The sequence below is a fragment of the Geotrypetes seraphini genome, chromosome 10, assembly GCF_902459505.1.
Source record: "Geotrypetes seraphini chromosome 10, aGeoSer1.1, whole genome shotgun sequence".
Taxonomy (NCBI): domain Eukaryota; kingdom Metazoa; phylum Chordata; class Amphibia; order Gymnophiona; family Dermophiidae; genus Geotrypetes; species Geotrypetes seraphini.
Window position 1 is genome coordinate 43,399,516 of NC_047093.1, and position 21,757 is coordinate 43,421,272.

At 43.5% G+C, this 21,757-nt stretch overlaps 1 protein-coding gene across 6 annotated transcripts in view; it reads left to right on the plus strand.

Annotated features, from left to right (window-relative positions):
* Nucleotides 1-21,757, plus strand: part of B3GNTL1 (UDP-GlcNAc:betaGal beta-1,3-N-acetylglucosaminyltransferase like 1) — a 315,188-nt gene that overhangs the window by 220,644 nt on the left and 72,787 nt on the right. For all 6 annotated transcript variants that reach the window (XM_033961211.1, XM_033961214.1, XM_033961213.1 and 3 more), the window contains one exon: nt 19,207-19,302. In XM_033961211.1, the coding sequence (XP_033817102.1) occupies nt 19,207-19,302 (96 nt within the window). The remainder of the gene's footprint in view (nt 1-19,206; nt 19,303-21,757) is intronic.

A 21,757-nucleotide genomic window follows, 5' to 3' on the forward strand; every position in this document is an offset into this window, starting at 1 on the left:
TCTCTCGCTCTCTGTGTGTTTGTCTGTCTTTCTGTCTCTTTCTCTGCTTGGTCGCTATCTATGTGTCTCCCTGTCTCTCTCTCTCGTTGGCCGCTTTCTGTCTATCTTTCTGTCTCTCTCTCTCTCTCTCTCTCTCTCATTGGCCGCTGTCTATGTGTGTGTCTGCCTCTCTGTCTCTCTCTCTCCTTGGCTGCTGTCTGTCTGTCTCTTTCTCTCCTTGGCCGCTACCTGTGTGGCTTTCTGTCTTTTTCTCTCTCTCTTGTTGGCCGCTGTCTGTCTATCTTTCTCTCTCTCTCTCCTTGGCCGCTCTCTGTGTGTGTGTCTGTGTTTCTGTCTCTCTCCTCGGCCGCTGTCTATGTGTCTGTCTCACTCTCTGTCTCTCTCCTTGGCCGCTGTCTGTCTGTCTTTCTGTCTCTCTCCTTGGCCGCTGTCTTTCTGTCTCTCTCCTTGGCTGCTGTCTGTGTGTCTTTCTGTCTCTTTCTCTCGCTCTCGTTGGCCGCTGTCTGTCTGTCTTGACATAAGGAGGTGTGCCTAACTGTTGGCGCGCCAAAGTGGCTTTGCACTGGCATTCTATAATAGCCTGAGAGCATACCTAAGCATACCTAAGCTGTTGTAGAATTGGCACTGAGGACTAGATCCTATAAATGGTGCCTAAAAAATCGGTGCCAGAAAGTAGAGTAGAGTGGGCATACCTGATGGGCTATGGCCCTTATCTGCCGTCATCTTCTATGTTTCTATGTTAACACTATTCTATAATTGACCCTCAAAGGTAGTGTTTGGCGCTGGAAACTGCATCTAACTTTAGCCACAGTCATTTACACCATCTAAAATGTGATATAAATCCTTGCGCCTAAATTAGGCACAGTTCCCCCCCCCCCCTATTCTATAATTTCAGGAATACCCTAATCTGCTCATGACCCTCCCGTAGCCATGCCTCCTTTTTGGAACTGCATGTAAATTTTTATGTGCAGATTCCATGCCTAAAAATATGCTTGCACTGCTAATTGCTTGTTAAGATTCCAGATATTAGCACTAATTAGCTCTTTATTCAATTAAATTGCATGTGCAAGTTGGGTGTGTGCCCAAATTTGCATGCACAGTTTTTAGCATCTTTTATACAATTGGCATTTTGGGACAAAATGCTTTCCCTAGACCACTTCTGGGCGAAAGAACGCCTAGCCTTGGGAGAGCTTAACTGTCCCGACGCGTCTCTCTTAACTTCGACAGATGTAGGTGGCCTGCCTTGGTTTTTTGTTTTTTTTTTACGTGCGTCCCGATTGGCTGGTTAGACAGCAGTAGGATGCCTACTGCCACCTACAATCGGGATGCCATTTATAGAATCAGCCCCTAAGAACACCCCATTATATGAAAGGTAATATATATATATATTTTTTTTTTTAAATCAATGTAATGTATCTTACTTTTTATTGGACTAACTTGATACATTTCTTGGCTGGCACTTCCTTCAGTTCACAAAAAGGTCAGTGCTCATAAAATGAAGCAACAAATGATACTGAGTAAAATCAGGTCTAATGCACACAAGTATTCTGTAGATTCCTCTCTAGTAATAACAGCACAACTTCATTGTGACCTGTTCACACTCCTTGCTGTTCTGTTGCTGGGCCTCTTCTGAGAAGAGGTTGCCAGTCATGACAAATTATGTGGTGGTTTCCTGCAATACCAGAGAAGCACCCACTTGAGAATAATCTGATACAAGGAAATATCAGTCAGCTCTGCTGAAATCACCGAAAGATAATACTGCACCTTCAGGTCAAAGTATTAGCAGTAAGCCTATAGAGCAAAGTCACATCATTTCATGATTTAATTAGCAGCCATGCTTTTATTCCATGCTACCTTCTTATTAGTTAAAAGAGGATTTGGGGTTCACTCTTTGATTTTTGAATCCTGCCTCTCATACAGATTAATACTGAGATAGTTATGGACACTTTAATAGAGAGGAGTTAACTTGGAGGCAAATTTATTTTGTCTTGCCAGAGTCTCTGAGGTAACAGGCTCAGGTTTGTACTTAATAAAAAAAAAACCTATTATACCTGCAAGATTGTCCAGGCTGTTTATGTGAGTGGGTTCAGGATCCAGGAAAACCTGGACTGGACTCTGCGACATGCCCTTTAAACTGTATTCTCTTTATCCTGCCGTTGACCTGAACCGAATCCGGTAGCGCTGCAGTAGGAGAGAAGGCAGTTACTCCTGGAGGAGTGGGTGGTGAGTTTGAGTTAGGACTTAAGGATGGGATTTTCAAAGTAAAATCTTCCTCCATGCGGGTTCACAGTTCACTTCACTTCTTAACAAAATAGGAGTTGATGTATTAAGACTCACAAAAGTATCTTAGCTATTCATGACGCTGATGTTTCCTTCATGATTCCTTTCCATTTTCCCATTCAACCTAGCTTAACTATAAACCAGAGAAGGGAAAATTACTAACACAGAACCTGAGAAGGCTTCAGATGAAATATAAACTGCAACTCCAATGGGAAGGATTTAATGTCCCATTTACTCCTTGGGTGTTCCTCAGATGTTTCTTGGGTGCTCTGAAGGGGCTCCAAAGGGGCATGACCTGCCCCTTTGGTTACATAACTGTGGGCCATGTACTGTAGCAGCTCTCATCCTTGTGAAGGAGGTGGGCCTCTGGCTCTGACAGCAGAACATTGGGCAGATGATTGGATATCCCTGCTGGAAATCACCAAACATGTCCTTAAGGCCCTTAGTCCGCGACTCCAAACTGGGCTCACAAAGTCTCTACTTCCTCTCATTTTATCTGTATTTTATGTTGACATCTGGTTATTTTACTATTGTTATGCTAGTAATACAAAGTTGTTTACCAAGTTATATGATTATTAAATCCTAATAAATTATATTATATTGTTGAAAATTTGTACTCTCATTTTTTAAGGCTTAGGGAAAAGTCCTATTTATTTTTGAAAGTTAGGTTTACTTTGCTCTCTCAATATACTTCTTGACAATTACATCTCAAAGTAGCTTACAGCATATAATCAGCAACCTAATATGTAATATTAAAAGAGGTAAAAGAGAGCATAGGTTAGAATGAGACTGCCTAGTAGTTTCCAGGACCTGGTGCTGCCAACAAGTGGTCAAAGTAAGGATTTTTGAAATATGCATCATCAACTTAAAACAGAGGCATTGGATTTCAATGTGAACCTAAACAAAAATATTTAACTGAATAGGAAAGCTCCAGCTTCGTTAAATCCTGCTGGACAGCCCCAGAGCACATATTCAGTGATGCTTAACTGGCTGTTGCTACTGAAAATATGCTCTTACCCTGTAGAACTATTTAATATGTTTGGATTTTACTGCCAGTAGTAGCTCAAGACAAGGTACATTTGAGTACACTGAGTATTTTCTGTGCCTCCGAAGAGCTTACTCTCTAAGTTTGTACCTCAGGCAATGAAGAGTAAGTCATTTGCCCAATATCACAGTGGCTAGTGCTTCACTCACTGGCTGATAGGTTTTGGGGCAGTCTTAGGGTGGAGTTGGGACGGATTTGAGATTTACCCAGTTAACAGATTTTCAGTCCACTAACCAGGCAGATGCTTGGCTAAAGTTAGGAAAGCAGAAAGACACTAGTATGAATATTGGCCATAAACAATTTAACTTCCTGCATCAGTTTATGAGCTGAATTGACGGGGGAGAGGAGTGAGCTTCAGACCCTTGAGCTGAACTGGAGGGGCCACCAGTGGAAGTTGTGGCTGAGCCAGTGAGCTCCTATAGCTATGAGAAGAGCTTGGTGCTGCTCACCATCAAATTTGTGTTGCTGCTCATGGGGGTGGAAGGAAGGGAGAGGTCCTGGACAGTGGGATGGAGGGAGAAAGGGAAGGGAGAGAGTGATAATGGAGCCCAGGAAAAAAAGCAAGATAATGGAAGAGGAGAAGGAAGGATGAAAGAGAAAAGGAGAGATGTGAGATTTGGGAGTGGGATGGAAGATGATTATCAGTCCTTTAGGAAAGGTAATGGGATTTGATATACCACCGTTTTGTGGTTACAGTAAAAGTGATTTACAAATTAAATACAGGTACTTATTTTGTACCAGGGCAATGGATGGTTAAGTGGCTTGCCCAGTGTCACAAGGAGCTGCAGTGGGAAACAAATAAAATACCTGTTAATTGTGATTAAAAATTATAATTGAAATGCAGCCCTAATTTTAAAGAGTTTTATTTAGTAAAAAAGAGAAAGGGATCGGATCTTGTATGCCGCCTTTTTGCAGTTAAACAACCACATTTAAAGCGGTTTACATACAGGTATTTCAAGCATTTTCCCTATCTGTCCCAGAGGGCTCACAATCTATGTAATGTACCTGGGGCAGTGGAGAATTAAGTAGCTTAGTGTATCATCTGTTCCTGTAATCATCTCATACGGAATGGTTGCATTTCTTTAAAAATGATTATCTTTCCCAGTCAGCTAGAGTTCAATGTTTCCCAAGAAATCTCCATGGTCAGACAATCTTGCAGAGAGCAACAAGAATCTTTACATAATATGTAGCACTGATTCCGCTTCTAATCTTTGAAGTCCTGCATACAGGGCTGTTGACTTTTCACTAAGTGATCAAATCAAACAAGATCCCACCAAACACAGTGCGTTCATTGAACTCCTGCAATTTTTGATTACTGCACGAACAAAGCCTCTTTCTGAGGCTGTACAGAAGAGCACAGCAAAGAGAAGAAAAATGCGCCTTTCATTTGAAAAGGGGGCCCTGAAAACATTATTGCAGACATTAAAGGCCCAGAATCAACGGTTCTTTCAAAACATGAGAGAGGTAAGCAGGTGAAAATGTTCAAAAGATATTTTATAGAAATGAAAAAGCTTTAAAAATCCCAAACTCTGTAGATGTTACCTTTGTAACCAATTATAGTTGGTTATATAGGTAAAAACTGTGTTGTTCACTGCTCTGTGACTTGGGATTAATTACCGTATATCCAGCGTATCTGGAAATAATAAGCTGTAAAATGCAAGCTGGAAGTACAGTATTGCAAGTAGATACAATTTGGTTAGTAAGCCGGTGACGGGTGTGTCTATGATAATGTAGGATTGCATGGATAGTAACTCAGTTGGGAAGAGTTCATGCATGCATTATTAATTTCACATATTAATCACTATAATGTGGTATATGCAGGCATTACTGATTCAAATCTTAAAGGATTACAGACTAAAAAATTGCAGCTTTCCATTTTCTTTCTTGGGTTAAACATTTTTATCAAGTCACGCTTCACATCAATCCTGTGGGTGCTAGTGGATGCTGAGCACCCCTAATGTTGAGAAAATTCCTTCATTGTGTCAAGAGAGGAGTAATTTGTATTGTATTTCGTACCCCCCAATTGTTTTGAAATGTTAGCACCCATGTTCCTCTCTCTATATAGACATATTTGGCTGCCAGTCTGTCAGGATGTTGAGTTAACTTTCAAAGCTTTCTGACATTATTGCCCATCTTATCTTTCATCTCTCATTATTCTGTATTTGCACGGCCTATTTGATCTTTTAATACCATATATACACTCGAATATAAATCGACCCGAGTATAAGCCGAGGTAACTTCCCCCCTAAAAGAAGGAGGGAAAAAAGTTGACTCAAATATAAACCAGGGGGAGGGAAGGGGAGGGGTTAATATTCAAGTGCAGTGCCTTGCCTTGCCATGCCAGGCTCTGCACCCTGTTCCCCCTCCCTCACTGCTCTGCTAGGCTCTGCATCCAGCCCCCTCACTCCCTCCCCTGCCCTGCCAGTCTCTGCACCCAGCCCCCTTCCCTCCCTACCAGGTTCTGTACCCTTTCCTGTCTCCCTCCTAATGTCTTGCAGGCCTCCACCAGGCCTGCCATGAAACCTGATGGTTGAGCGGTAACCGGGAAAGGGGGATCCCTCCGGCCTCCTGCCCCAGCCGATTCTAATTATTTTTATCTCCCTCCTGCCTCTCCCACATGCCTTAAGTATCCCTAGTGGCCCAGTGGTAAATCGTGGCAGGAGTGACTTTCCTTCACTCCTGCCCATGCAGAACCGCTAGCTAATTGGCTGCCGCAAATTCTTATGGGACTGTGAGAGCTCATGGCAGCCAATCAGCTTGCATCTTTGCATGGGCATGAGCGAAGGAAGGTCGCTCCTGCCCATATGGAGCCTCTAGCTGATTGGCTTTCGCTAGTTCACAGCAGCCAATCAGCTAGCAGCTCTGTACGGGCAGGATCGACCTTCCTTCGCTCCTGCCTGTGCAGAGCTGATAGTTAATTGGTTGCTTCTGAGTTCTTACAGTCTCACGAGAACTCACGGCAGCCAATTAGCTAGCAGTTCTGCATGGGCAGGAGCGAAGGAAGGTTGCTCCTGCCGCGATTCACCGCTGGATCACCAGGGATACTTAAGTTATGAGGAGCAGGCAGGAGGGAGATAAAAATAATTGGAATCAGCTGGGACAGGAGGTGGGAGAGATCCCTCCTGTCCTGGCCACCACTGGACCACCAGGTCTCATGGCAGGCCCTGCAGAGGCCTGTAAATAGGTTTGTGAGAGGGGCGGGTCAGTCCTGATCTGAATATAAACTGAGACCCTCATTTTTAGGCCATTTGTTTGGCCCCAAAATCTCAGTTTATATTTGAGTATATACAGTAATCATTTTGTTTTTCCAACCCCAGCACAGGCACATTTATTTTTAGCATTTATATACCACTTACAGCCCAAAAGATTTACATTCAGGTACTCTAGCCTTTATTTATTCCCATTTTCTCCTATCTGTCCTGGTGGGCGCGCACTCTGATGTACCTGGGGTAATGGGGGATTAAGAGACTTGCTCAGGGTCACAAGGAGCAGCATGTGCTGAGGCTATAGCTCTAACCACTGTGCAACACACTTACATATAGGAATATATGCTGGGGTACCTGACCATCCTGGGGATTTGAACCCACAACCTTGGGAAGATGGATGAAGTGCCTTTAACCACTGAGCCATATCAGCATAAGGCATTTGGCCTTTTTATGTAAGGCAGGCATGTTGTGGAACTCTTTACCTTCGAGGTTACAGGCAGAGTTGGTTTCTAAAACTTCTGAGGGTTTTTTTTTGGGGGGGGGTTGAAGACTTTTTTTTTTTGAAAGGTGCCCGGGGCTGTGGTGCCCCTCCCCCACCCTCTTCTCTGCCCCCCTGCTCCTTCCCCCCCTGCCACACGTGCATGCCCCTTCCCTTCCCCCATACCTCTTTAACTTTTCCAGCACGAGCAGCATCACCAACAGGCAGCCGCCTCAGCATTCACTCTCCCTCTGATGTCACTTCCTAGGCAAGGGACCCGGAAGTGATATTGGAGGGAGATCTGATGTTGTGGCGAGCAGCAGGTTGGAGTTGCTGCTCACACTTGTGAAGAGCTAAAGGTACGGTGGGGGGGGGGAAGAGAATGGACGCGAGCAGCGGGGAAGGAGGATTGGGAAGGAGCGGGGGGGGAGGCAGAGAGGAGGACAGGTTCCAGTGTCCCCACCAAGATGGCACCCGAGGCGGACCCTCCTCCCCTTTACTACTCCACTGGGCTCAGCATGGTGAATGGCCTACAGCCAAAAAGTTAATATTTATAGAATGATAGATGGCAAAACTGGATTACAGTAGTTCACTTCTAAATAAATGACAGTAGGACATTAGAGATGATGAGCTGCAAATAATAGTAAGTAACATGATAAGAAATGCAAGCTCTGTCTTGTGCAGGTTTATTGTATTTGTGTAAGTTCCAACTCCCTGTACTGCTACCATACAATTTTTCTTGCTCTGCAAGTTTGTGGTTTTTGTGTCTAACAATAATGGTGTAGGCCTCTGGTTTTGAGAAGCAGGTAAAAGAGCAGCATTGTGGTGATTACCAGAGCCATAAAAAACAAACAAAACATAAAGTCATGAAAAACATATCTATCATAATAAAACACCGTGATCCCTGCCTCCGTGATCCATGCTTCCGTGGTCAGACATGCGCAGTAGAGGTTTGCAATGTGTGCGGCGGTGGAGCCTGTGGCGGTTTGCGGCGCGTGCAATGGTTCCGGAGACTGCAGGAGCAGGAGAGGGAGGAGGAGGAGAAGAAGAAAAGATGGAAAAAGGGCAGGACAGTGATAGGGACAGCAACAGTGGTGATGACGTGAAGGAGGCAGTGCCTACCAAGAAAGGGAAGAAGGCTCAAGCCAGAGACCCATCCCCTCCTCTTTGGACTCAGAAGTAGAGAAACAGGTGAAGATGCCAGTGAAGAAGCAGCAGTCCAAGTCAGCAAGGAAACCAAATCAGAAGGAAAAGAGAGGCTGTGCTGAGTGGGAAAAGACCAGAAGCAGACCTCCAAAGGTGAATGAAGCAAAGAAAAAGCCTGACCCAGTTTTTGACAAGAGAGTTGAAAAAAAGAAAGAGCTATCTGTGGAAGAGAAGCTGCAGAAGCTCCACAGCGAGATCAAGTTTGCACTGAAGGTCGATAACCCTATTCGTCGCTACAAAGCCAACAAGGATGTGATGGAGAAGGCTGCTGAGGTTTACTCATGCCTGAAAGCCTGTGTCCTGGGACCAAAGATGGAGCCACTTCAGAAAACAAACAAAAACAGCATGACTGAGAAGGACAAAGCTGAGAAGAACGATGAGAAGCTGACAGGAGAGGAAGCTGAGAATGAGACAGAGAGGAAGGAGCCCTGTGCAGATGTTTCTGCCCCAGTGAATGGTGAATCTGCAGCCCAGCACAACGAGAGTGGCGAATACAAGGACCGGGAAGAAGACACAGTTTGGGCAGGGTAAAGCAAGAGGTGCCGACTGAATATACACAGAATGACACACAAATTGATGCTGAGATGGAAAAGTCAGATAGTGACAAGCAAGACCTGGATCCAGAAATTGTCCACATGGAGTCAGAATCCACCCTCAAGAGCTGAAGTGCTGAACTCTTGACTACTGGTCAGGTCCACGTTTTTGTGTTGTGGGCTTTCCATTAGGCCCTGTGCTTCAGAAAACTACTATACCAACTTCTATATAAGAAGCTGCATTGGCCTGTCCACTTCTCCTCTACCCCTTAGAAGCAGAGAATGTGTTATTTTTTTTTTCTCTGAGGCTCCGTGATGTCTGTGTTTGTTCTCATTCAGAGTTTTTTTTTCCACCTGATATCTTATGAAACCAGCATGTGATGAAATATAAAGGCTTTTTAAAATAAAAAAAACAGCAGCCAAGGAGAGAGAGAGACAGAAAGAAAGACAGACAGACAGCAGCCAAGGAAAGAGACAGAAAGAAAGAAAGACAGATAGACAGCGGCCAAGGAGAGAGACAGAAAGAAAGACAGACAGTGGCCAAGGAGAGAGACAGAAAGAAAGAAAGAAAAACCGGCCAAGAAGAGAGAGAGACAGAAAGAAAGAAAGAAAGACAGACAGTGGCCAAGGAGAGAGACAGAAAGAAAGAAAGAAAAACCGGCCAAGAAGAGAGAGAGACAGAAAGAAAGACAGACATACAGTGGCCAAGGAAAGAGACAGAAAGAAAGACAGACAGACAGCGGCCAAGGAGAGAGACAGAAAGAAAGACAGACAGACAGCGGCCAAGGAGAGAGACAGAAAGAAAGACAGACAGGCAGCGGCCAAAGAGAGAGACAGAAAGACAGACAGCGGCCAAGGAGAGAGAGAGACAGAAAGAAAGAAAGACAGACAGACAGCGGCCAAGTAGAGAGAGAGACAGAAAGAAAGTAAGACAGACAACGGCCAAGAAGAGAGAAAGAAAGACAGACAAACAGCGGCCAAGGAGAGAGAGAGAGAGACAGAAAGACAGACAGACAGTGGCCAAAGAGAGAGAGACATAAAGAAAGACAGACAGACAGCGGCCAAGGAAAGAGACAGAAAGAAAGACAGACAGACAGCAGCCAAGGAAAGAGACAGAAAAAAAGACAGACAGACAGTGGTCAAGGGGAGAGACAGAAAGAAAGACAGACAGCGGGCAGGAGGGAAAGAGACAGAAAGAAAGACAGACAGACAGGGAGCCAGGGAGAGAGACAGAAAGAAAGAAACGCCTCAGCACCCCATTGTGCTAAAAGTCTACACATATATTCTAGCACCCGTTAATGTAACGGGCTTAAACATTAGTCTTTAAATAATTGTGTTCGGTGGATCCACTATGTTTGGATACACAGGCCCGGATTTAAGACTCAGGAAAAACTGTGATAATGAAAAAAATTTGAGTAAAATTTGCAAGTCAGTGTATTTTATCAGTTTAACATAAAGACACCTGTTGTCACAGGGTTTTCAAACTTCTGAAGACTTCCTTATTTGTAGAAGTTAAAAAAAAAAAAGAAAGGATGAGGAATATTGATGTTTAGCTGATTACAGAATGATTAATTTATTTGTTTTAATGTGAAGAATATTCAATGTTTTATGTTGGTTTTTAGTATATATGTTTGTTATAGTATCCGCTTAGGTTTTAAATGGGATATAAGTTTTTTAAATAAAATAAATAAATGTTCTTTTTTTATCATTTATTATGCAGCAAAAATACATAATACTTCAATGATGCTATATTAGCATTGGTTTAATTGAGTTTAACTAAGCACTATAAAACAATATAATTGTAATGTATACAACCATGCAATAACCTCCATGGTAGGCGTGAGTGTGGAATATCCCCATCAGTGAGCTCTTATCCAATGAACAAATAGATCATACATCTTGCAGAGTTTTTATCCATTACTCCTCTCTTATTTATACAATCACTCATTCCAAACCTTAATGGTCAGTGGAAAAACCTCTCCTTCAGTCACCACTTGGAGCATAAACGTTTAAAAAAAGGTCTTCAATGGACCTCAAAAATCTGATGAACTAGGGACACCCTAATCTGTTTTTCCATAAATGTTAAAAGAACCACCTCAATTGTAGCCCTACCCCTTAAGATACCCAAAAGCTGACAGCTGGCCCCACCTCCCATTTCTCTCACTTACTGAACTCCATCAAGGGATATGGGGGAGCAACAGAAATCCCCACTTACTCAAGCTTCAGTGACAGGTCTAGGACGATTCAGCTTGGCCGTTTCAGCGTGGCCAGTTCAGTGTGGCCGTTTCAGCGTTAAATCGGCCACAATGAATCTTCTTACACCTGGCTATCAGCTTGGGGGCATCATAGCAGCACCTGACATCGTTTGGAGGTACGATGCCCCCCAAACCTTCCCAAACTGGGGTTACCCCCTTACTCTTCCCCTCTGCTTAAGCACCCTCCTCCCCCTCCCCCGCCGTAGCTTCCGCATACCTCTTGAAAAGTTCACCAATGCGAGCAACATCTCTCACCTCCCGCTTGAGCCGGTCTCAGCTCCCCTCTGACATGACATCCTGGTCCCATGGCTAGGAAGTGACGTCGGAAGGGAGGCAAAGTTTGCGTGAGCAAAGAGTGGAAGATGCTGCTCGCACCAGTGAACTTTTCAAGAGGTATATGAGGAGGAGGAGAGGTACCAATGCCCCCTACAAGACAGCACCCGGGGGGGGGGGGGAGGTCTACACCCCTTGCTCCCCCTTAGTATACCACTGGGGCGGAGAGGAGAAGAGGCACTGACAGTGACATGGAGTGCGACCATTTCAGCATGACCGCGATGAAACATCCCGCTCTGAAATGGTCACAATGAATCATCCCATTCTGTCAGTGGCTGTCACTGTCAAAATGGTGCCACCAGACTCTCAATAGTAGTACTACTGCTTGAGTGGGAATTACTTCTGCTCTCAACATTGGATAAGTCAGGGTCTGGGAGGGAGGGAAGTTACACTATCAGTGCCTGTGTTTGAGGCCTTCTTCTGCAAAACTTGTGCATGGTGGGGAGGCACGATACCTTATGATACCATACCATACCATGTTGTTTCTTATACCCTGTAATGTCTTATGAATTTCTCAAGTATATGCCACGCATTCTCTTTGTGTAAAGAAGAATAGTAAAAGACGTCATTGTTCTGTATTATACCAGCGTAAAATTTATTGATTTATTTAAAAAATTTATATACCGCTTACAATTCTAAGCAGTTTACAGTCAACATGCAAAGTATTTAAAACAATACATCTTATATCTAATAAAAGCTTCTGCTGCCCACATTTCTGCCCATATTCCTGCTTATTCATAAAATCTCATGACTCCTTAATAAAAATGATATTTAACCCTGCCCCCCCCCCCCACTATGGGGCTCATAATCAAAACTTAAACACATCTAAAAACCCACTCAAGTTGGCACTTGGACGACTTAAAAGACAGGTCGTCCAAGTTCCGATAATCAAACAAAGTTTCTGGACGTGCTGTGGGACTTTTTATGCCTCTGAATCCCGCTGTGCGTCCAGAGCTGAAATGGGCATATCTGGAGGAATGGTTAGGCCAATATGTGTGCCGACCTAGACTTAGTTGTCCTGCAGGGATAATCGAATGTTTTACTAGACATCCTGGATGAAAATTAATAAACTTTGTGAGTTAAACATTGTAAAAACAGGTATAAGTGCCAAAAAGGTATCCAAAGTGACCAGATAACCACTGCAGAGACAAATAACCCCACACACTCCCCCAGTGTTCACTGTCCCCCTCACAGCCCCACAAAGATCAGAATAAAAAAGTACATACCTGTCTAAGAACATCAGCATCTGTTATAGGAAAGCCTAGTAGAGCTGCAAACAGGTGTCTTAAAAAGCCTGGGGGGGTGGGCTAGTGAACCATAGAGAGGAGGACACAGGCCCTTAAGCCACTCTATCCACTACATTTATGGTGGAGCATGTTCGCCCACCAAAACCCTACTCTACTGCCATAATGGTGCCACCTGCAGCCATAGAGGCTATTGGGGTTGTAGACAGGTGGGTATCTGGCACCCTTTTTGTTAAGTTTACAGCAGTGCCCTGTAAAATGCCGCACTGCTCTATTGCCATGTCTGGGTGGCCAGTCCATTACAAGATTGGCCCCTTCCACATCCAAATGGTCTTGTTCTGGGCGTTTGGAACTTGGAAAAAATTTTGGTCGAAAATGTGGTACAAAGATAAACGTCTTGGCGGCCTGGATGTTCAGATAGACAATTTAAAATATATATATATATTCTAGATGTATTTTTCGAAAATGGGCATTTTCTCACTGCCGACTTTGGGAGTCTTACACCATACGCACAAATTGGACTTAGACCTATGTTTTGATTATGCCCCTCCACATCTTCTGCTTTATAAGAAACTAGTATTTTAGCCCGTTACATTAACAGGTGCTAGAATATATGTCTGTCTGTCTTTCTTTATTTCTGCCTCTCTCTCCCTCCCGTTGTCTTTCTTTCTGTCTGTCTCTCTCCCTGGCCCCCTTTGTCTGTCTGTCTTTCTGTGTCTCTCCCTGCCCCTGTGTCTTTCTTCTTTTCTTTCTGTCTCCCTCCCACTGTCTGTCTTTCTTTCTATCTGTCTGTCTCTCTCCTTGCCTCCTATGCAGCAGCATTTATCTCCCCCCACTTCCCTGTGCAGCAGCCACAGCAGCATTCCCTCCCCCTCCATTTCCTTCCCCACACACTACCTCCCTGTGCAGCAGCAGCGTTTCCCCTACACCCCTTTCCCTTCCCGCGGTCTGGCCGGCTCACTTAGCCCTTTCCGCCCCCCCCCCCTTCCCTTCCTGCGATCCCGACAAACCTGCGACTCCAGCAGCGTCTGCAGCACTCTACACACGCTGCTTCGGGGCCTTCTACGCCCCGATTTACTCTGCCGCGTCTCTGATGATGTCATCAGGGACGTGCCAGAATAAATCAGGGCAGTAGAAGGCCCCAAAGCAGCGTGTGTAGAGTACTGCAGACGCTACTGGAGTCGCAGGTTTGTCGGGACCGCGGGAAGGGAAGGGGGTGGGTGAGAAGGGACTAAGGGAGCCGGTCGGATCGCGGGAAGGGACTAAGTGAGCCGGTCGGATCGCGGGAAGGGAAAGTGGGGGGGGGGGCGGCAAGGGATTAAGTGAGCCTGAAGCTGAGCCGTGAGTGTGGGGTCGTTTCTGCAGCGGCGCAAGGTGGAGAGCAGGGAGGCTTGTCTGGCGCGCATGCGCACTCCTACTGCCACAGCCCGACAGATCAGGAATCAGGGAAGCCCACGGTAAGAGTGCGCATGCAAGCCTAGCATTTTTTTTTATTATAGATACTACAAATCTCATTCAACCATATTTGCTCTTTTCACATAAACACATCAAATCTTAGCGTACATTCGGGCCCACAAAGGTACAAGTATCTGTGTTAATTAAAAAAATGTTTGTAAACAGCAATAGCTGTGGTTTCTAGGGATGCACTGGAAAGAAGCAACACATGGTGTCACAGAGGATGAAATCTTACAGGGAGCTATCCAGCAGTTAATAAAATGTACCATCCCCATTTTCTTTAGGTCTGTAATGCATGCCATTTTTCTGCCAATCACTTTTTGCTACTGCTCTTTTATAGCAGTTAAGCACAAAGGGGCATGCACTGCAACCCTATAATTACCTGCCTCAGGTGTAGCGTGAGGCATAAAACTGAAAAACAAATAACATTAACAACAAGAGAAACAAAAGAGGATTGAAAGGTGTTTCTGGTTCCTATTAAGAATGTAACCATGATGCAAAATAGCTTTCACATGCCAGGTTCTGTCTATCCCCTGAAAAGTCCTTGTTTAAATGAAAGAGTGGGTATTAAGACTAAGAGAGATATGTGATGCCCTGTACATGTATGGGATAAGCTGCATGAAATCTATTTTACTCTTTTGGGTTCCCAGTGCCAGGTATTTGCGACTTTGATTGGCAACTGTTGGAATACTGGACTTGATGGACCTTTGGTCTGTCCCAGTATGGTGAAGCTTATGCACTTAGAGGTGAGAGGGATAAAGGCTAGAGAATGACATGGGGAAAAATTTTCCACCATCCCCGCAGGAACTCAATTTCCCCATCCCCATAAGTTTTGCTGCTATCCCTGTCCCTACCCCATTCCTGTAAGCTCTGCCTTAACCACACAATCCTCAAACACATGATTTTAAAGTGTTCAAGGCTTGTGCAGATGAGGACAGAGCTTGCAGGAATGGGGCAGGGACAGGAAATGAACTCACCGTGACGGGAATATGTGTTCCCGCGGGGATGGGGGAAAAATTTGACCCCCCCCCATGCCATTCTCTAATATAGGGCTGCTTCTGTACTGTCTAGTGGGGAAGTATCATATTGCAGTCCTAACTCTGCCATGCACAATGGGCTGGATTCTGTGAACAGCACCGTTATTGGCGGCCACCTTAAAAACAGCTGTCAATCATGTGGCAGTCATGCAAAGGCACCATTTAGAGCAGGGGTAGGGAACTCCGGTCCTCAAGAGCTGTAATCCAGTCGGGTTTTCAGGATTTCCCCAATGAATATGCATGAGATCTATGTGCATGCACTGCTTTCAATGCATATTCATTGGGGAAATCCTGAAAACCCGACTGGAATACGGCTCTCGAGGACCGGAGTTCCCTACCCCTGATTTAATAATAATAACTTTATTTTTCTATAACGCCATAGTCAAACTGACTTCTAGGCGGTTCACATAGAAAGAAGGCTGGACAATCAGCGAATTACAAAATGCAAGAAGAAGGAAGTTACATCATGAATTGGAGAAACATGGTGAAAGAATACATGAGAGAAGACAGATGTTACATAATACAATGGAGTTATAAGGTGATCTCATTAAGCAAGGAATTTGTCAAATAGAACAGTTTTAATTGATTTTCGGAATGTGTTGTAGGTTTGCCTGGCTTTATTTATGTGGTTTCCCAGCCAGGATTGCTGTCTGTTTGCTTGGAACATGAAGGTTCTGTCTAGGAAGGATTTGTATTTGCAGCCTGTGATCTTTGGGTATGCATAAGAACATAAGCAATGCCTCCGCTGGGCCAGACCTGAGGTCCATCATGCCCAGCAGTCTGCTCACGCAGCGGCCCAACAGGTCCAGGACCTGTGCAGGACAATTTCCTGCTGGAAAAGGGGATAGAAGGGTATAGATAGAGGTTTACTGTACAGGTCCTGGACCTGTTGGGCCGCCGTGTGAGCGGACTACTGGACATGATGGACCTCAGGTCTGACCCAGCGGAGGCATTGCTTATGCTTGTTTCTGGTTGTACGTGTGGGGTTGTGCAAAGTGAAGTGTGTTTGCAGGTAGGAAGGTGCTAGGCCCCAGACTTGCTCGAAGCAGATACAAGCAAATTTGAACAGTATTCGCGCCTCCACAGGTAGCCAGTGTAATTTCTTGTAGTAGGGGCTAATGTGGTCTTTTTTTCTCAGTCCGAAGATCAAGCGAACTGCAGTGTTTTGCACTAATCTTAATTTTTGTACTGTTTTATTTGGGATGCCCAGGTAGGCGATGTTGCAGTAATCTAGGGTAGATAGGATCAGCGACTGTGCCAGTAATCTGAATGATGTTGAGTCAAAGTATTTTTTAATAGTTCTTAGCTTCCACATTATGTAAAAGCATTTCTTCACCAGTAGGTTTGTGTGGTCAGTCATGGTTAAGTGAGTATCTAGAGTGATGCCCAGTATTTTTATGGTTTTGGAGATTGGATATTCATAGCCGTTTATTTTTAATGATGTTTTCGTTATTTTGTTGTTGGGGCTTGCCAGAAAGACTTTTGTTTTCTCTGTGTTTAGTTTTAGTTTGAAGCTGGTGGTCCATTTTTCAATTTCTATCATTGTGTGTGAGAGGTTATATATAGTTTCATTTGTGATGTCATTTAAGGGGATTAGGATGGATATGTCGTCTGCGTATATATAGTGTTTTAAGTTTAATTTTTGTAGTAGGTGACCTGAGGATGCGAGGTAGATGTTGAATAATGTGGGTGATAGAGGGGAGCCTTGGGGCACCCCTAATGGGTTTTTCCATGGGTTGGAGTAATTTCTGTTGCTGGTTACTCGGTAGGATCTGTTTGTTAGGAATTCTTGGAACCATTTCATTACCTTTCCTGAGATTCCTATTGCGTCAATTCATAGTAGCATGATTTCGTGGTCTACTAGGTCGAATGCACTGCTGAGGTCAAGTTGCAGAATCAATGCACTTTTGCCTTTGCTGAAAAGATCATAGAGGTGGTTTAGTATGGAAGCTATGACTGTTTCTGTGCTGTATCCTTTCCTGAAGCCTGATTGGTGTTCACTGTGGGTGTTAAATTTGTCTAGATAGTCTGTTAGTTGAAGGTTGACCAATTCTTCCTGTAGCTTTGTGAAAAGGGGAACGCTTGCTATAGGTCTGTAATTGGTTGTTAGTGTTGTTGAGGTTTTTTGATCTTTGGATATCGGAGTAATTAGTATGTGTCCCATATCCTTGTTTAAGGTTCCGTTTGTAAGGGAAGTTGTTAACCACGTGAATAGTTCCATTTTGAAGTTAGGGGGGGCAACTGTCATGATTTTAGGGGAGCATTCATCGAGAAGGCAGTTAGATTTGGAGTAATTGTTGAATAAACTTAGGAACTGGTGCCAGTTTGGGAATTTGAAGTGATCCCAATTCATGTCTGCTCTGGGAACCTGATCATGGGGTTCAAGGTATTGAAGAGTATTGGTTGTGGGCGTGGGTAGAGTAGTTCTTAGGTCAGTGATTTTATTTTTTAAAAAGTTAGCTAGGGTTTGAGCGGATGGAGTGCTCTCATTGTCCTTTTTCAGGATTTGTGTAGTGTCTGTTAATGTTTTTACTAGTTTGAATAATTCTTTACTGTTTATTTTTGTTGAACCAATTTTTTGTGCGTAGTGCTTTGTGCGTTTTTCTTTGATCAGATTTTTGTATAGTTTCATTTTTTGTTTCCAGTTTGTCTTGTCTATTTCTTTGTTTGTTTTTTGCCAGATTCTTTCCAGTTTTCTTAGTTCCTGTTTATTGGTTAGTAGCTCTGAGTCGAACCATTCGTTTGGTGGTCTATCTTTCTTTTTGTATGTTTGATATGGGGCTATTTGGTCAAGAGGTCTTTACTGAACTTTTCCCATTTTGGGGGGAATTCCTGTATTTCGTGTATTTCGTTGATTGTGGGACGTAGCTCATAGTGAGCCCAGAATTCTGTTGGGTTTATGGTACCACGACTGGTTATTGTTTTTGTGTTTTTATTTTTGTATTTTGGTTGAGAGCTCTTTTTTTGCCAGTGTAGGTTGAAATTGCCAATATAGTGGTCTGACCAGATGCATTTTTTCCCAGTTCCCTGAGTAATATTGTATTCTTGGATCATGGGTTTCTTTTTGAGAGAAAGTAATTAGGTCTAGTTTGTGTCTGAAATTGGAAAATCGAGTGACATTAGTAAGTTGGCAATTTCGGTTACTTCTGGCTTTCCCTATTGTTCTAGGTGTATGAAAGGTTTAGGTGCCAGAAATGTAGGCCAGGGTTTACAAGGCTTACATTTCCAGCACCTACCTTTCATGAGAATCACGTCCATTAAGGCGCCTTAAAATGCCTAACATCACTTCCAGCGTTAATCATGCCCAAAGTGGCATTAGGCATCGTAAGGTGCTTCCATAGGTATGATATCGACATTTTAATTGGTTTTTAATTGGCGCAATTAGAGAGAGAAAACAAGAACAACACCAATAATGCAGTGGTTCTCATCCAGTGTGTCAAAACACATTGGTGTGTCACCAGAAATTTGACGCCAAACTTAAACTTCTTGCCTTAAAAACCATAGTCCGCCTAACTTAATTGATCAGTAGGCTTAATCGGTGCCAATATTGGCACTCAACACCTCAAATCGGCTTTAATTGGACTTGATTGAAGGTTATGCACCTAACTAAAAAAAACTCAATTCTATAGAAAGAAGGCACCTAGTCCAAAGCGCCTACATTAAAAGTGGGCGTGGTTAGGGGGGGACGGATCATGGGTGTGTTTTCGAATTAGGCGCCTCTTTGTGAATTAGGTGCTGTTAGGCTGCAATATGGGCACCTAAGTTTAGGTGATGAAAACCCTGGCATAAATATGGTGTGCCTAAATGTTAGGACCCCGAGTTCCACCTAAGCATGCTTAGGTGATGGTAATCTTGATTCTACAATGGGCACCTAAGTTTAATAGAATCAGTGCTGATATCAGTGCCTAACTTTTGGCAGGCTTCATAGAATCAGGGTCTCTGTGCGTGGGAAGTTGATAACCTAGAAGTAAGGTGCTTGAAATTTCTTTAGGCCTCTACGAGTGAAATGTAGGCAGAATTATAGCGCTTGAAGTTTTTCTTGTTTACTCTGTGTGGCAGCACAGGACATCAACCAGTCACTTGACTTTTGTTTTATAGTTGTATAATCACACTAACTTTTCACTCTGGTTCTAGGTGTTCACCTCACATGGACCCACAGTTATCATGCCTACCTGGTTCTGTTCTCGCGAATGGTTTTGCCATATAGGCAAGTTTGATGAGGGTGGTGAGGTAAGTATAGTCTTCTGTTTAAAAGAGTCTATCTTGTGGTACGGCAGATAGTGAAAATGGGTATGTAGGTCTGTTTTAAGAAGGAGCCTGCTATAATATGGTAATATAGTAGCTGAGTATCCGCATATAACCATATGTATGTACACCAAGGCCCTCTTTTATAAAGGCGTGCTAAGTGTTTTTTAGCGTGGATTTAGTGCGCGCTAAATCAACACGTGTGCTAACTGCTAATGTGTCCATAGGATAACATGCACGTGTTAGCATTTAGCATGCGCTAAAAAGCTTAGCGCACCTTTGTAATAGAGGGGGCAAATATCGCTGCTTCTATGTGTAAGCTATAAACAAACGGCAACTATCAGGAATGTAGCTATAGTTTAAACATTTTATCCGGACACCCTTGGTTACCTGTTTTTTCATGTCTAAACCAAACATATTAAGCTTTATGTATGGGATTGAATATGTATAAACTATGCATGTGCAATCACTACTACTACAACTATTAACCATTTCTGTAGCACTACTAGGCATACACAGCACTGTACATATAATATGTAGGTGTTATCTCTGTCCCTAGCGGGCTCACTTCTAAGTTTTGCACCTGGGACAATGGCATGCCAAGTGACTTGCCCAGGGTCACAAGGAGACTACAGTAAGTGCTTTAGGACGAGGGGGTTAAAAAGTTTTAAAAGCATGGCTCTGAACTATACAGTGGCATAATAAGTTGGGGGAGGGGCGGTCCGCCCCAGGCACAGTCTTGGTGAGGGCACCGGCACTCTTCCTCCTCTCCGCCCCCCTCCGCTACTTCTAACACCTTTCCATACCAACTCGTATCGCCGTTGGCTCTCCCTCTGACATCACTTCCGGGTTCTGTGTCAGAGGGAGAGCCGACGCCAACGTGGGTAGCGAGTTGGTAATGCTACTCGCGCTGGGGAAGTTAAAAGAGGTATGGGGTAGGGAAGGGGGGGGGGACAGAGAAGAAAGCAGGGGAGGGGTGCCAACGCCCCGAGCGCCTCTCACCCTCGCTATGCCACTGGGAGTATATGCTGGGATTTATGTCCCAAGTCACTCATTGTGATCACAAAATGAAAGGCGTTTATATATACCCTCTGGAAGACCATTACATTTGGAATCTGCTTGTAAGTGGGCATATGCTCATTTTGTGCCAAAATTATGGACCCAGATTCCCTTAGAACATTAGATGGATTATTGTTTCAGAAGGCATTAATAACATATATGTTCTGATTTTGGTTCCATGAATATTACAGAGTAACATATATAGGTACATTCTTACTAACTATTGTGTTGGAATGATGGCTTTCTGCTGCATACATATTGATCTGCTGTTTTGATAAAAAGTATGGTACTAATAATATGGAGTATTGTAAATTACAAGATGACTTTTGGTTATCTTGTAATTAATGAAGACTTTCATGTGTTATAATGTCTTATTATGTATGTAAATTTTGTAACCCGCTCTGAGCTCTTTGGGTAGGTCGGGCTAAAAAATTAACTAACTAACTAACTAACTGTTATCAAGCTGTGCCAGAGGCCCCCAGCGTGAGCCGGTGTGGAAAATGCCCTGATGCCCACAGAATTCCCAAGAGCGTCAAAGCACCCACCCCATTGGCCCGCACCAAAATCTTTAAGTGCAGCTTGACAAAAGTGAGAGGGAGGTGTAAATAAATAAAATGTCCCAGCTTTGAGTAGGTGGGTAGAAGAATTTTCAGGGCAGTCACTAAGCAAGGAAGGCTGAGAGGTTCAGCCTGGTGGATGGTTTTGGAAAGAGCCAGTCCTGCCCTCTCTGCTCTAGGTGTAATGCTAAAAAATTGTAGGTTCCACATTGGGAGTCACCAGCCAAAGGAAGGATCTAGATTTCATCATGGAAAATAGATTGATATCAAAAAGAAATACGAAGGTTGCAAATTATACAAAACACTGCAATAAAAATTATTACCAATTCAAAAAAATATGATCATGTCACCCCTCTTCTGTGAGAAGCGCATTGGCTACCGATCTCACATAGAATAACATACAAAATTGCGCTGCTAACATTCAAAATTCAGAAAACTAATACCCCAATATTTTTATATCGATATTTAATACCTTATTCCCCAGCTAGATCTCTTAGATCAGCAGATCAGTATTTGCTGACCATTCCATCATTGAAAGTGATTGGCACTAGAAGAACTACAACCTTTTCCATTTTGGGACCTCAGATCTGGAACAAACTTCCAACCTCTCTACGTGCCGAAACTTCTCTAGAGAAATTTAAAAGTAAATTAAAAAGCTATCTTTATAAAGATGCATATGAATCTTAGATCAGATAATTTTTTCTCTTTTTATGATCCTCCTACTAATTCTTAGATTAAGTTTTTAAAAATATGTATTTTAGACCAAGTTTCACCAAAAAATCAGTGGGTTTTTTTTTTTTACCCTTCCTGTTGTTGTTCTTCCC